This window comes from Vidua macroura, chromosome 4, assembly GCF_024509145.1.
Source record: "Vidua macroura isolate BioBank_ID:100142 chromosome 4, ASM2450914v1, whole genome shotgun sequence".
In the NCBI taxonomy this organism is placed as follows: Eukaryota; Metazoa; Chordata; class Aves; order Passeriformes; family Viduidae; genus Vidua; species Vidua macroura.
Window position 1 is genome coordinate 2,555,039 of NC_071574.1, and position 15,730 is coordinate 2,570,768.

Below are 15,730 nucleotides of genomic sequence, written 5' to 3' on the forward strand. Positions count from 1 at the left end.
CTCTTTGCTTGGACATCTCCTAGGAAAGGCATCCACCTGCTCGGCAGCACCTTGGGAGGGCAGACACAGAGCCAGATCTCCAGTACACCTGCTCTTAACTACCCCTCCTGATGAGCTTTCAGCTGGCCCTGCTGCCTCACCTGAGCACAGCCCAGCCCCAGGGAAGCTTGGCTCTCCACAGGGAGCAACCACAGCCCCAGGAATAGGGTATGTCCAGTCCCATGTCCTGATCTGGGCACCTTCACCCTCTCCCAGTTCTCTTCAAGCAGAAGGTTTTTTCTGTGATAAATGAATTGTGAGTAAAACATAGCAGCTAATTAATCCATTACACAGTTAGAAGATAAATTCCATGCACCACTAATTTTAAGGCCTGGTCAATTGCCTTATTCAAATTAAAAGGCTGTAAGGATGCTTGACATAAATACTTGCAGTACAAAAATGTTTGTAATAGCTGTTCTGGTTCCTGTAACACATTTAGTCAAGTGCTGGGGTTTACTGAAAATGTTGGTCTAGATTTTATTTTGTAAGAACTTCAGTTTCAAGGGAATGTTTAGATAATTTATAATGGCCTTTTTTATTATTACTGATGATAATATTATTACTTTTTTCTCTAGCTTCTCAGCCCATGGAAACTAGTGAGCCCACACCAAAGAGGCTACAGAGCAAGATGGAAAGCCTGCAAAACCTGGTGGAATCATTGCACATAAAGAACCAAGGTGCCAATATTTACCAAAAATATTCCTGTTTCATTGAAAAAACACACGCTCTCCAGAAACTGTTCTTGGAACCTGCCAAAGCACTACCTGTGCTTTTACTAGCACACACCAGTTTTACTTGCGGTAGCCACTTGTGCATTATCCTGCTCCTGGGAGAGTAATTAGATTAACTCCACAATGCCCCTTAACTCTAATAAGCTTCAGGGTCCTTAATATGTCAAACATGGCAGCTGCTCAGAGGTGTCCTTGTGTGCTGTCACGGCCAATTACAGAGAATTTTTGACAAGCTGATGACGCTTTCATGGAAAATGCAAGATTTCCAAAACATAGTTGCATGAGCTCCTGGCATGGCAGGATGCCAAATGAGATGGGGTTTATTGTCTCTGCACTTTTTCTTATTGCATATTCCCTTTATTTTTTTAAGTCTCGTCGCACAGATTTGGGAAATTATTTCTCCTCGTGGAATAGTGTGCTTGTGTCAGGGGCATACAAGTGACCTGATGTAGGTAAAACGAATCAAGTTATTTATATAAATAAGTCAAGGGTAAGTGTTCTCATTTTTGTTTTTTGCCATCCATTAATATCCTCAGTGGTTTTTCTGTAGTCACATAAAGAATTGCAAACTGAAGCTGCATTTGTAAGGGCTTTGCAGGTACAGCATAACTTGTTATGGGAGGACTTTGTGAAGCTTCAGCTGGCTGCACCTGAGACCTCAGCCTTTGGAACATAAGGTGGTGTTGAGCTAATCTGTTCTTCTGCTATTTTCAGCCACATCTCCAATGATCAGAACTCAGGAGGTGAAGACAAAGAAACCCAAGGAAAAGGAGAGAAAGCTATTCAAGTGAAGGCACTGTATGCCTTAGTGATCGCTTTCATGTAGGTACATTGTGTTTTAAATACATTATGTTTCTAAAGATTAATAATAAAAGCCCTTACAAATTTTTAACTCTAGTTTATAGCTCTTGCTTTAAATGAGCAACAAGTACAGAGTAGAAAGGGACCTTAAGGATAATCTCATTCCAGCCCCTTGCCCACAGGCAGGGACACCTTCCACTATCCCAGGTCGCTCAAAGACCCGTCCAAACCAACCTTGGACGCTTCCAGGGATGGAGCAGCCACAGCTTCTCTGGGCACCCTGTGTGAGCACCTCCCCACCCTCACAGGGAAGGATTTCTCCCTGTGTCTAAGCTAAATTCTTCCTGTTGAAGTTTGAATTCCATACTGTACCATGATTCATTGAAGGAGAATGGACTCATCAAACTTTAGTTTGAGTCCTGTGTGGGGAGGAGAAATTACTGAGTTGTTCTTAAGGTGACCTCAGTAACTGCCAACAGTATTTGAATTGGAGGAATTATTTTAGTTTTCCTAATACTTTTTTTCCCGTTTCTGATACTTTTTGCAACAGTGTTGCAAGCTCGGTCAAAATATTAGCAAACTCATCTCCCCTTTCCCAGAAATCGGTTGCAGTGAAAATGAAAGGATTGGTTTAGATGGCACATGTATCACAGTTTGGACTTGCCACAAATATTGGACAAATCTTCCAAAATTTTCTTAAGGGGAGAGTCAGGTGTAGAGAATAAGAACCCATAGGAAAGGTCACTGCTAAGTGCACTCCCAGTTGAGTTCGAGGAGCCAAGATAAAAGAGTTTCAGAAGCTGCAGCTGTGTGCCAAGGGCAGGGAGCAGGTGGAGGGGTCAGACAGCCAGAGAGAAGGGAGGGACATCTTCCAGCCCAAAGCAGCAGCTAAACATCCTTTTGCTGGCATCCAACAGAGTTGGGGACAGGTCTGGGCTTCCCCTCTGCCACCAGCAGCAGGCAAGGAACAGGCTCATAGACACATGAGCCTTAGAGCAGCTGAATGAATACATGCAGCCCAAACATTTGTTATTCCATGTCATGCAGGTGGATGGCACAGGAGGACTGTTAGGCCAAGCCTGCCCACAGCAAGGACACCACAGATGGCAACCAACCCCCGGGAGAGAAAACCTAACAGCGGGCTAATACTTGGAGAGACTCCAAAGGGTGAGTTCAACTCCCAGAGACAATGTGGGATGGGCATGGGTTTTGCAAAGCAAAATAGCTGCAGTGAAGGTTTTTGCAGGAGACACTAAAATGGCTTATGCCCAGTCCCCTCAGGTTGCTTGCACAGCTCACCATCCAGCTGCAGCATTCAGCATTTGTGCACCAAACTACTTGACAAAAAGGAATAGTTTGTGTTTCACGTAAAAGTAATCAAATTGTCTAATTTGACAGAAGTTGGCTCTCAGGGGTATGAGCAGGTGAACTTTAAAGGTAGCTCTGTAGTTGCAGGTTTTGCCAGTTTGTGAGTGAGACAGTTTATTGTTTGCTTGGAGATGTCCTGAGCCACTGGCTGTTAGGTCCACACAGGAATGTCAACAATAAGTTGTTTCTCACATGTAGCTGCACTGGTCTCACAGCCAGGACATTGTATTAGACAGCTACCAGCCATTCCAGCAGCATCTTTTTTATGCAGCAAGGCAACTTTGTTTAAATCTACTTTCACCTTTGAGGAAATAGATTGTTCAATAATGAGAAAAGACACTTGTGAACTTAGAGAAAACACTAATAGGTTCCTCCAGAAAAATTGAAATCCAGATTTCTTTCTTTCACCATACCCAAGCCATTTAATTTACATAGCATAGGTCCTGCTGGGAATGGCATAATAATTTAGAGGCTTTTTTAGCAAAATCTCAGTGCAGGTCTTTGTAGAAACCCTAGCTGACCATTCAGCAAGGTGATATAATCATGAGGTCTGTGGGATCAGAGTGCTTAATTAAAAAACATAATTGTTCTCAATTTGAAAGACTTCTCAGGGTTGGTCTCTTTGGCATGTTCACCATTGCATCAGAGCATCTATTCTAGCATAGGTTAAGTAGCTTTCTAGTGAATAACTTAATCTAATAGCACAGTTAATCTCCTCAGACAAGCCTCAGGCGTGTGTATAAATACGCTCGGGCGGCAGCTTTGACTGCAAGGATTTCTGAAAATCACCTTCTATTGCTGCTGAATATTACCTACAGTATCCACTCCAGTTTCTTGTTAGAAAAGCCAAGTGCTAAGAATGTAGCTAAGGTTGTTCTACTGGATAAAAATGAAAATTCCAAATTGCCAGTTGGAATTGGCCTAAGTCTCTCTCCCTCCTCACTCTCCCCTCAATACCCTCCCAGGAGTTCCTTGAGCTATTTTGTGGCCTGGTCTGCAGGACAGGCAGCCCAGCCCATTGAACAGCTGGTATCAATGTCCCAGTAAGAACATTGCCAACACTTGTTCTTCCCAGCAGCTCTAGCACTGTCCCACCAACTGGGTGCCCAATAACCTACCAGATGGAGGAGGTCAGCTCTGAAGTTCATCTCCCAGTCTTTCACCAGAGCTATTCTATTTCACACATCCAGGCTGCTCCACCACACAGAGCAGGAAGGAATTAGCAGAGGTATTGCTTTTCAAAGTTCCTTTTCCAAACCAAACTGCTAATTTGTAGATCTAGACAACTTGCAGATCTAGACAACTCTGCTCTCCCAGACCAAGCTTACTAAAGGGAAGGGCTGTTTGCAGGCCAGAGCTTGGTTCAGCATTGTGGAAAGAGGAGCTTGCTCAAGTGGCAGCATGTATTTGTACCCAAAAATACAAAAGGCAGGGAAGCAGAGCAGCTTTCTGCTGCTATCACATAAAGATACCAACTAGCTGAAGCTGGAAGTATTCTACTTCATCTGGCTTACTAGAAAGCCACAACTTAAAAATAAATTCAAGGTGAAAAGCTTAGTCTTACAAAAATATTTACAAGTTCAAGCCAAGTATTTGCTAACAATACTGTGGTATTGTTCATCGTATGCCGCCCTGCTCTGTTCCAGCCAGAACCCTATTCCCTGGCCATCCCAGCATTCCAGGGTTTTTTTTAAAGCCTGCTCTCACTCTGACAAAGTAATTCATTAAGCTGAGACAGCCCTTTGTGACCTTTGCTCTCCCCTCAGCAGGAGTGGAGCTGCCTGCCATGCCTTTCATTTGAGCCGAGATGATTGCTGGACAGTAGGGGGTAGAGAATGAACTATTTTGGGGTTCAACCTTTTGTTACTCCAAGAGGGAGGACCACTTCTCAGCACTTCTTTAGCACTAAGATTTCAGGTCAAGTGGCTCACTTGGATCAAAGTTAGCAAAATGAGTGAGGTCACTGGTCAACTGGTAATGAACTGTCAACCTGAAAATGTTTATTGTTTCCTTAATACATTACATAAATTAAAACACTTAAGTTCCTGTTACAGTGTTGGTAACCACACCTCCCAGTACACTTCCCAAGCCCAAGCAGTGGGTACCAAGCTGCATCCCATAGCCCCACTCAAAGCAACACTAACTCAAGTCCAGGGTCCAGATCCACCTGGACAGGCAGGTGCTTGGAATGCTGCTCATGCCTTCTTAGCCTACCTTGTGTCTCTTCAGCACGCACTCAAAGTTGATTTTCCAGGTTGCCAAAAGATTTCCTAAAGAGATCTGCTGCTTACGTGGTTCAATACGGGATTTCCAGAGCTCTGCACTCAAGAGGGTCTCCTAGAGAAGAAGGGGAGCCCCCCTAAGGTTTAGGGGCTCAGAGGTTCACCTAGGCAGGTCTGCCATTAGATCAGCAGCTTCCACCTTCCCATTAATGGTATCCCCACCACTGATGAACAATTTGATCTTCGTGTTCAGTCACTAGGGTCCTGTTACCGCATTCTTCCCAGCGTCTGACCTTGCCATTCTCCACCAAGATAAATTTCCACTCTACTCTGGTGTCTACGGGCAGACTGATGGATTCGGACCAGAAGCCATCCTTGTCACACTTGAGGGGGACGTAGCTGTGCCACTGGCCCAGACACTCGTGGTCCCCCGTGACACCGATGAGCTGCGCGTCGGAGTGGGTGACGTAGTGCACGCGGAAAGCCACGTGGATGTTCTGGAACATGGGGGGCACGGCTGCAACTCGCTTTGCTTTCGAGTCCCCGTCACAGCAGTCTCCTGGTTCCCATTCCTTGCTGTCTGAGTCTTCCATGCTCCCATCCTTCCCTTCGACCAGGTGCTCAGAAACAACTTCCCACTCTTCATGGTCCAAGTCCCTCCTCTCAGCTGGCTGACACGGCTGCTCCTCACTTCTGTCCTTACACTCATCGTCAGAGGCTCCTGCCAAGTTCATCACGCACCATCCGTCGCTTGCCTGTCCCACCTGGGCTTCCAGTTCGCCTGCCTGGCTGCTGGCCATATCAGCTGGATGCTCCCCCGGGTCTGTGACACCGTGCTTCGGGGTGAGCTGCTCCAGCTCCACAGGTTCGCCCAAAACTGCACCGCTCGGGACATGGTTAAGCTCTTCCCTTGAAACAGCTGCCAGATCCTCTCGGACGGAAGCGTCGGACGGGACAGCAGCCGCGACTTCCCGCCGCCCCGGCTCCCCGCCCGCCGCAGCATCCTCTGCAAGTGACATTGAGGGAGAACGTCAACGGGTTAAGCTGAGCACCGGCAAACCCAAGCCCTCGCAGTCTCGGGCAGCCCCGGATACTCCCGGCATCGCCTCCCCATCCCGGTACCTGTGGTGGCCGCCCCCGCGCTCGCCCGCCGGGGCCCCTCTCTGCCGGCCGCCGCCTCCTCGCCGCCCGCCTCGGCTCGCCCGTCGCTGTCGCCGTACCAGAACCAGGCGACGATGGCGGCCAGCAGCCCCACGAGCAGCGCCGGCCACAGCCCCGCGCCCAGCCAGCCCCAGCCGCGGGGCTCGGCGGGCAGCGCGGCGGCGCCGGGCGGCCGCAGCACGGGCGGGCCGCGGTCGCGGGCCATGGCCGGGCGCTGCAGCAGCGGGACCCCGCCGGGACCGGCCCCCCCCCGGCGCCGCTTTAAGCCGGGCTCCGGATCCGGGGAGGAGCCGCCGCGGGCCGGGCGGGGCCGGGCTGAACCGCGCCGCGGAGGCGGTGGAAAAGCGTGAGCTCCCAAAGTCAGGGCGGAGAAAGTTTCCGCTCTTCGCGAACCCGCTCCGGTCTTCTGCGTTCTCTCAGAATTTATAGGGTTGCAAGGGACCTCTGGAGATCGTCTAAGCCCAAGCCCCTTGCCAAGGCAGGGTCACTCACGGCAGGTTTAATTTCTAGCAGTGCTGGTGGGCTTAGATTCTCCTGCAAGGGTATGCTGAGGGGGACGGATTTGCTGATAATTTTAATGCTTGTTGCTGGTGAAAATCCTGTCCTGCTCTGGTATCTTTGAGAAGAGAGATGAGTTCACTGCTGATTTTGTAACCTCTTCATCATACTCTAATGACTACAACTGGATTCCTTAAAATCGCCCTGTTCTCCTGGCTTCTGTATTATGCTTAGGAAGCTTTTTGGACTGCTAGGACTTCAGAGTCCATTAATGCAGAGTATATGTGATGTTTATTTAAATTTACCTTCCTTTTATTACTCTTGAAGTGATGATGTCAAATGACATTTCAAAAATGAGAGGTTATACAGACAAATCTTACTAGAAACCCAAGAAATTTAGTAAATGCACCTTGGGACTTTGTATTTTGAATTGGCAGTTCTGGAGTGACAAACTGTGAAAATTTATTGTTTATAACAAGATTAACGCCAGGGAAGGAGCGAGGGGAGGCAATTCTCCTCGGTTCTGTTTGCTGCTTTTTTTTAATCCTTTATCTGACCAAAGGTGTGGTCATGACTGGCTCTCTAAAACCCACTGATGAGATTTTGCCCACTATCTCATTAGACAAGAGAATGGCTAAGTGGATGTTCCAGTAAGTCTATTTCCAGTGTGTGAACTTCTTAATCTTTCAGCGTCAGTTTGAGCAGCGCTCCCTCAGCTTAACGGCCCAGTAAATGTCAATCGAATTTATAGAAGCACAAGTGTGCAGCCTCCGTGGGGCAGCTCCCTGGCTGACATGGAGGAGGGTGGCTGTGCAGAGACACAGAATTCATGATCTAAATATCTTCCCTTTCTTTGCTTACCACAGTAGATGAGGAACCGTCTCCTCCAGCAAAGTGCTGAGCTGGTGCTTAAGTCCAAATGTCTATTTTGGTACTGGGCTGTCTGAGCTGTGTCCTGGCATGGACTGAAAGTGCACTGCTCACATCTCCTGCTCGGTGACACAGGGGAAGGAAAGAGCTGTGGAGCCAGGACGTGCCTGGGCACTTTCTCAGTGACTGAGGGCCAGGTGCACTCTCTTTTACCATTGTTGGTGCTTCAAGGTGCTGCTCAGGCTCGGTGCTCAGAACAGACCCTTGGCTGTAATGGGCTGTGCTAACTACTGAAACTTTGCAGAGTAGGTGATATTTTTGCATTGACTTACATTCCTTTTTACCTAGCCTTCAAAACAGCCAGTTCCCTGCTCTGTGTCTGTGCACCATCTTGCTCAGCTGGGATTGCCAGTTTGGGCACCTACATGCTGCTGTTCTGTAAGTACTATGTGTGCACTGCAATTTTGACTTCCCTGTCGCCTCCCTGCAGAAGAGCAGGCACAACCCATTAACTGTAGCATCACACTAAAAGGGCATCCCCCTGCCAGCCCTCAGCACAGATGAAGAGGTAGTGTTTGGAGCTGCTAACCTCACATTTGTTTCCTTAAGCACATTTGATAAAACAGCGTAGGAAGGAAGAGGCATCAAGCAAACACAGCCTGGGAGAGATGAATGCAGGAATCCTTAAGGAAAGGTTTATTTTGAAGATATAGAAATGCACAGGATGAAAGGCAGGGTGCTGCTTTAATTAGTAGAGCAAAGGTCTCCTCTGATTCTGTTCATCTCCATGCTCAGTCAGGCTCTTCTGGTGCTAGACTTTTTCACCCAGAAGAAACTAAAGCAAAGCACCCAAATTACCATGATGATAATTGTCAATACTACAAATGCATTTGGATCATTACGAAAAGAGGGAGTCACCAAGCTTGTGACAAAGGGACAAACTTGCTGCACAGCCAGGCAGGGAAGAACAGTTCAATAACCCACACTGCCAGCCCAGTCCTGCATGATCCCCAGAGGACCTTTCCCTTGGAGAGGCAGCATGAGTTTACGGGGGTGTAATGGGTTTTACTCGTGCTTGTAACAGCGATCGCCTGTGCAGGCAGCAGCTGAGTTGTTTACCCTGCAACTCCTCTCAGGGTGCCTGGGATTCATTTGCTGTCTGTTTTTTTTTTTTTTTAAACAAGGGTCTTGGTGAATCCTAAGGGTGAAACTCCTGGATTGCTGATCACTTGGAAGCACACTGTTGGAAGCACAGATGCTGGAGAGGGGAGAACTGAGAAGGGTCACTGGGGGCTGAAGTTCCTCTTCTGAAGCAAATGCACAGACTATGGTAACTTACCCCTTTGAAGGCTTTGGTCCCCTCCCCTGTAGGAGCTCTTCAAGTGATCATAGCCTGTACAACTTGGAGACTTCTGTCTCCTTAGAGGATTTCCAAAGCAGATAAACAAAAATCCTCCAAAATGCAACTGAGATTTTTTTTTTTTTTAAAGCTTTCATCAGAATCAAACATGGTGTCTGCACAACAGACGGACAAGGAAACAAATTCTCAAAGTCTCAGGGCCATAATTCTGGTTCTAATTAATTCAAGACTTTGGTTTGTCCTTGCAGTTGTTCCTGATGTATCATTACTTTGGAGAGCAGTGTTCTGTGAACGAGGCTCCGTTGCACCATTGTTTGCTCAGCAAGTGGGAGAGCATTGGAAAAACAGGAGAGTATTTGGAAAAGCCACACGTGACTTTGCAGAATTCCCAGCTGGCTGGCCCGAGATCAGGAGCCTCAAGCCTGACACCTTTCCACGTTTCAGAACCAAAACAGGAGGGTGGGTATTTACTCTCCCAGCCCTGTGACAAGGCAGCAGCCAGAGGTGTCGTTAGGAAGGGCAGTGTCTCACGGGAGCTCTGTTGCCCTGTCAGCTGTGCCACCTAGTGTGGTGACAGGGGATCTCCAGTGAGAAACGGAGCACCTGCTCAGCCAGACCCGTGTGCTCCTGTCCCACTATCCTGGCTCTGAAAGGGGCACTTGGGGATGTATTTGGGGAGCTCCTGTGAGGCTGGCCACCGTCTGATCCCGGGGAGAGAATGCTTTTAAAGCCTTGTGTGTGTACGGTGCTTCCTCCAGTTCTGCAGCAGAACAGAATGGAAGTTGAGTCAGTAAGAAAGAAATAGAAATCTGGGAGCCTGTGGATGTCCTGTGGGCTCATCTGGCAGTGCCACAGGCAGCTCTTGCTGGAACAGATGCCAAGTGCCCCTGCTGCAGCAATGTGCTTTGGGAGTCACCCCTTGCAGTAACTGCAAGGTATAGCCATGTTCAGCACCACTGATTGTTTCAGTGTGAAGAATTCCTCTTCTAGTTTAATTTGAAACAGTCAGGTGTTAAAAGAAGCCATGTCACATCTCCTTTTCCCATCTTGACCATAACCCCCAGAGCTTAGGCTGAAGTAGAGGCCCTGGAAGCCAGGTTAAAATCTAAAATTCAAGACTGATGCCATGGAGGTTTTCCGTGCATTTGTTTGACACGTTCTGTGTTGGATCCCCACCCAAGCTGGTAGAAAAATGCAAAGTGCAAAGTATTGATGTACTTTGGAGGAAACCATGACCCTGACTGGCATTCTGCCCCGTCCCTCTCCCATATTATTTGGAGTATCCCAGCTGTGAACACTGGACGCTCTTGTGCAGTGTTGCACTGCAGTCAGCAGGTGGCACAGGAGGAGTATGGCTGGCAGGAAAAGCTCTTCCCTCCCAAACAGAGAGGAGATGCTTTCACTCAGTTGCGATTAACTCCGTGAAAAGTGGTTGGTTAGTAATGAGGACACCCCAGATCCAGAGTTGCTTTCCATTATGAGCCATGAGATTCTGGAAGGAAGCTAAAAGGGACCTCAGGAGTCCATTTCAGGCCTGGTACCATTCTTTAAGGACAGTGACCCAGCCTGGACACAGATGTCACCCCCAAAGGTCTTACCCAGGCTGAGAAGCACAGAGCACACAGGTTTTCCATTTATTTTTGAGGACATGGGTTGTGATCCTGAGTTTGCTCTGCTGTTTTTCCCTGTTAGAATGCATTTCATCCTTGCTTAGCTGACTCAAAACATCTAAGAGGTCTAAAGCCATTCTTTCCTACTTAGCCATAGTAATCTTGGAAGTCTTGGAATTCCTTCTTGGGTTTGGGGTAGAGCTTATTGCTTGCCCTACCAGTCTCTTGCTGCATTTCCTGTACTTTCTCTGGATTTCTGTGCTGTGACAGTAGTGTCAATGACAGCTTTCCCTACATCCCTATTCCTTCTTGGTTTGTTTCCCATGAGCCATTATTTGCCAGCCTTTTCAGTTCATTAGTCAGTCTGTGCAAGTCTCACTTTCTATTTTGTTGTTCCTCATTCTCCATTTCCCCATCTGGTACACCTGCATTCTAGGTGCCTTTTCATGGTTGGTGCCTGTTGCTTTTTATCTCCTCCCAGGCATAAACCCACAGTATAATATATTTGGCTAAATTGTCTCAAGCTCATCCCAGACTTCACTGAAGTTGTGGTACTCAGCAGCTCTTAGAAATTAAATCATAAATGAGATTTCCCAGCAAAATCCTACTGACAGCCTCTCGTGGTTGGCTCACATCCTGGAGACATCATGCTTTGACTTCCATGTGGTTTCTTTCCATGGTCAGGCCCATAGGAAATGCAGCATGAAAGACAGGTGAAGTTATTTCACGCCCTTTCTTTCACCTTTTTAGAAATTCTGAATATGGGTCTTGATGCCCCCATATTTGAGATGCTGCTTTTGCTGAAAGCTACAAGAAAGTTGTATTGTTTTATAAATCACGTTATTTAATTCAAAATGGGGGTGTTTTTTGGGGTGTTTTCTGTGATACCTGGCTGCTTACCCTGTGGGGATTCTTGGGGAAGGATTCTACCAAATAGTATGCAAGCTCTGATGGTAGTGCTTGTCTTCATGGCCTGAGTTTGATTACAGGTCTGGCATCACAGAGTTGCAGGGAGGTGCCTTCACTGGTGGAACATATTTTTCTTCCCTGGAATAAAAAGCCAGGGATATAAAACAAGGTTGAAGCAGGGATCTTCAGTGTGCCCTGAAGTGCAGTTCCGCTGCCATCAAATCTGCGTGTCCTGTTCTGAATCAGTCCCTGCAAGTTCCTCTTTCCCAGGTTCAGTGTGGGGGGGAAATGTCACTGGTCACTTAGTCACGTGCTGCCTGTGTCTGGTGACAGGGGAAAGCAAGAAGTCCTTTCCCACACAGTCTTGTCAGAGGGCAGGCCAGGCCCTGAGCCAGCACCTGATGCAGTGGCTCCATCCCGAGGCCTGGGTCACATGCTAGAACCATGGCAGGGACATTTTTTGCTTCCCCAAAGTGTGGGGTGCCATGGGACACAGCTGACCTACACAAGGTATTGCAGACCGTGCTGAAGCCTAGTGTCTCCCATCCTAGGGCCCAGCTCTGCTTTTGGCCTATATTTAAGATGCTAAATACTCAGAATTGAGGCTGGCAGGCACCCAAGTGCAACAGGGCACTGGGGCTGCAGCCTGGGATCTGGCAAGGAATGGGGCCAGAGGAGCTGGGTTCTGGAAGAAGCACAGACCTAGAAATAGCCAAAGGGTGCTGGGTTGCTTGGCTTGGCTGTCAGGCACTTTTTGCCTTCCCTTTCCCCTTCAGTGTTTTTTTCCTCAGTGCCCCCTCTGTGCTGAGCAGATGATAGAAACAGCTGCAGGCAGCTTTGCTGTCAGCAGCTGTCCTGAGGGGAGCCTGGCGCCCTGCCCACCCAAACAGCCCCGGGATTTTGTTTACTGCACTGGGATAAAACCCACATCGTGGGGCCAGAGCTTTGCCTTCAGCAGGGATTCAGAGCCACTGCTGCAGCCTGGCTCTGCACTGCCCTCAGGGAGAGGGGGGGGTACAGGGAAAACATATCCTAAGGGAGGAGATTACATAGCCTCCCTACCAGGGTTAGACCCCCTAGGATACTCTTCATTCCTTTAACCCTTTGCACAACATTGCCCTCATCGTTCTCCCAACTTATCACTTGAGAACTCTGCCTCTGACACATTTCCAGGGAAGCTGGTGGCTGTCATGCCCTCGGGCAGTGCTGCCCTGGCCCGGGACGGGAGCTGAGGGCTGTCCCACACACAGCCCCCGTTGTCTGAGCTGGCAGACAGGAGCTGTTTGTACCCGGGCTGACATACAAAGCGTTTGTTTTCCAGTGGCTGCGGGATAAGGATGACTCATTCCGGGCCTACCGAGTGTGCATTTAAATGCAGTGGACCCCGGCAATCAGGGAGGGACTTCCAATGTGAGTTTTTGGTCTTTCCCCATCTGTGGCAGAGGGTTTGGTGCACTTCGAGGACGGACACCCCAGGTTTCGTGCATGGGAAGGCTCCAGAGAGCTCAGCTGTGCTGCTCTGGAGCCACTGGTGCTGCTAGCTAGAAGATCGTTACACTGCAGAATTTTAATTAGAGTTAGTTGATCGCCTGAGTAAATCATAATGTGATGCAGGCTGGCAAGATCATTTAATTGCAGCCTTCAATCCCTGTGTTTACTTCAGGAATGAGGGAAGATCTCAGGCTGTGGCATAAGGCAGACTCAGAACAAAGCAGGCTGATTGTAGGTTTGCAGCCTCTCTCAAATGCAGTCAGCAGAGACTGTGAAAATCCCTGGCTCTCTGTGCAAGACCTCCCTTTTTCTCAGTAAAACTGAGTGCAGAGGTAGTGTGCATCTAGGCTTTAACGCAGCAGCAGACCTTCTAAAGGCTGAAGTCTGCTCTTGAACTCTTTCAAATCAAAAAGCAGTCAAGAATAGGCTACAAAAAGATGAAAATGAGACTCCTAGAGTTTCTGCCATGGAGCATCCCTCACCTCTGTATGTCGGAGTGGCACTTATGTGGGACAGGACTCAGGTGAGGGAAATGTGTGCCATTGGTTTGCCCATTTTAAATGTGCATGCAGTTCCCTTAAAAATAGATGCAGGTTGAAACTCAAAGTCCCAAGTGGGGCAAATAAATGTAACAGGTGTCTCTCTCTTCCCCCTCCCTTTGGGAAGGTCTGGGCCAGGGGCTGGAGTGTCCATCCCTTGGGGTTGTAGACTGGAATCCTCCCCTTTTTAGGAGGCATGCATGCCATACTATAGGGGGAAAAGTGCATGTTCACCATGGATTCTGTTTGAATGAGAGGTTCTTTATAATGTCTGTCATGTCCAGGAGAGGTTTTCAAGGCTAGAGGGTCGAGTCTCTGCTCTGCAGTGTCAGAGTGATGGGGAAGAGTGTGACTAATAAAGTACCTGGCCTGCCTGACTAACCTGACTCTGTTAGCCATGTGTGTCAGTAACCTTGCCCACTCCTTAGAGCTCTCCCTAGAATAAAAACAGAGACACATTTTTATGATTATTTGGGCTTTGTTGTCTGCTTGTTTGTAAGGCCAGAGTGAACACAATACTGGTCTGGTTTTGCATTTCTCCAGGCTTTTTTTTTTTTTTTGTTCTCCTTTGCTCTACTGCTGGGAACAGCATGGGCTCATATCAGCTGTGTTTTTGGTTCCTCCCTGGATGCTTCCACACCTGTGTTTATCCCTTGCTGTGCATAGGATGTTCCCAGTAGTCCAGGGGTGTTTGCAGCACTCAGCAGCAGCAGAACAAGTAAACCTGGTTCATCCTGGAGCTGCCTCAAGGGCTGTACAGAAAACTGAGGGCTTGGAAAACTGTGTCACTCTGTGGGCAATGCTCAAGAGTATCAGATCAAGCACTTGAAAAGACGGCGTTCTTCCTGTTGCAATCTGCATTGCAGAAGCTAAAACCTGAATTAAGGTAGTAAAACTCTGACAGGAGGAGCTTCACTGATGAGATGGGCTTGGCACTGCAAGCCAGGCCCTCAGCAAACCTGTGCCACTTGCCAGAGCCTCCTGTCCATCCCAGTGCAGGCCCTGCCACTTCTTGGCCTTCCTTTCCCAGCAAAGTCTCTGTTCCACAGCCACTGGTGACATCCTCCCACCCCAGAAGGCATTTCCTGGTTCAGCAGGGAGGGCTCCAGCACTGCTCTGTGCCAGTGCTGGGAAGGAGGTGTTTGGGGTGAGGGATTCAGCTTCGGAAAAGCACGAGGGGAGCAATCCTGGTGGAGAGGAAAAGGTGGCCTGGAGCGCTGCTCAGTCCCACGCTGGCAGCACAGCTTGGCACCACCGGGTCACAAGGCTCTTGCTGCACGAGCAGATGAGTCAGGGCAGCAGCAGACCCAGCCAGAAGTAGCTGAGGGGTGTGAGTGGCTGCACTGCTAATTTTGGTACAGCTGAAGTTATGAGGAATATGTTTGTGTGTGTGTGATTACAAAATGTGCCTATATCACAGTTACCACATGCAGGTGTGTGTGAGTGGGTTACAATCCATGAGGGTTGCGGTTATTTAGCTGGGGAGTGTCAAAAAAATGAGGTTCAGGCCCAAATTTCAGAGGGGAAAACCATTTTTGCTGCTACTCTCATAACAGTTAAAAGTAATAATTTCCTCAGAAGATAAATTAAGTGCTATTGCAGGCAAATGTCTCATTTCCCGAGATGTCGCTGTCCCAAATCTGGAAGTCAAGCAGTGTTCTAACCCAAGAGCGAAGGCTGCTCTTACAAAAAACACCAACTTTACTCCCAGCCCTTTCCAAGGTCACTGACAGACCCAGTAATTGCAGCGTAGCTCTGCCCTACAGTGAACTGCTTTCCTGCCAGCAATTAATTCGCCTCTGTGGGAAGAAGAAATTGAAGCTTGAGACAGTGAAATGTGATCACTACCCGGTTACAAACCTTTCAGAAAAGTCTCAAGGCTCAGCTGAAATGAGGATCTTATAATTAGGTTATATTATTATTATCTAAATTATTATGTTGTTTTATTAATTAAGCATGGAGTACTAGATACCCACAGTGTGTGTGAGTTCTCTGGTGCCAAGGACATGTGTGAGCTGTGCAGGGAAAACAGAAGGGCAAAGCCTCTGGAAAGCTTTTCCTTGTGTGTCACTGATGCACTTGGGTGTTTCCCAAGATTTGCTCCTCCATGGCTGGGAGCGTGCCCTGCATG

At 48.2% G+C, this 15,730-nt stretch overlaps 2 protein-coding genes across 2 annotated transcripts in view; one reads left to right on the forward strand and one right to left on the reverse strand.

Moving 5' to 3' along the window:
• Positions 1-15,730, forward strand: part of CCDC158 (coiled-coil domain containing 158) — a 29,498-nt gene that overhangs the window by 12,463 nt on the left and 1,305 nt on the right. The window contains 4 exon segments of the mRNA XM_053975572.1: positions 623-716; positions 1,485-1,592; positions 2,619-2,738; positions 9,299-9,509. Coding sequence (XP_053831547.1) covers positions 623-716; positions 1,485-1,561 — 171 coding nt within the window. The 3' untranslated portion in view covers positions 1,562-1,592; positions 2,619-2,738; positions 9,299-9,509.
• STBD1 (starch binding domain 1) lies at positions 4,915-6,527 on the reverse strand. Its single transcript, XM_053975318.1, has 2 exons — positions 6,284-6,527; positions 4,915-6,167 (listed from the first exon to the last, which is right to left on the reverse strand). The coding sequence occupies exons 1-2, from the start codon at positions 6,525-6,527 to the stop codon at positions 5,368-5,370; spliced, it is 1,044 nt and encodes a 347-aa protein (XP_053831293.1). The 3' UTR covers positions 4,915-5,367.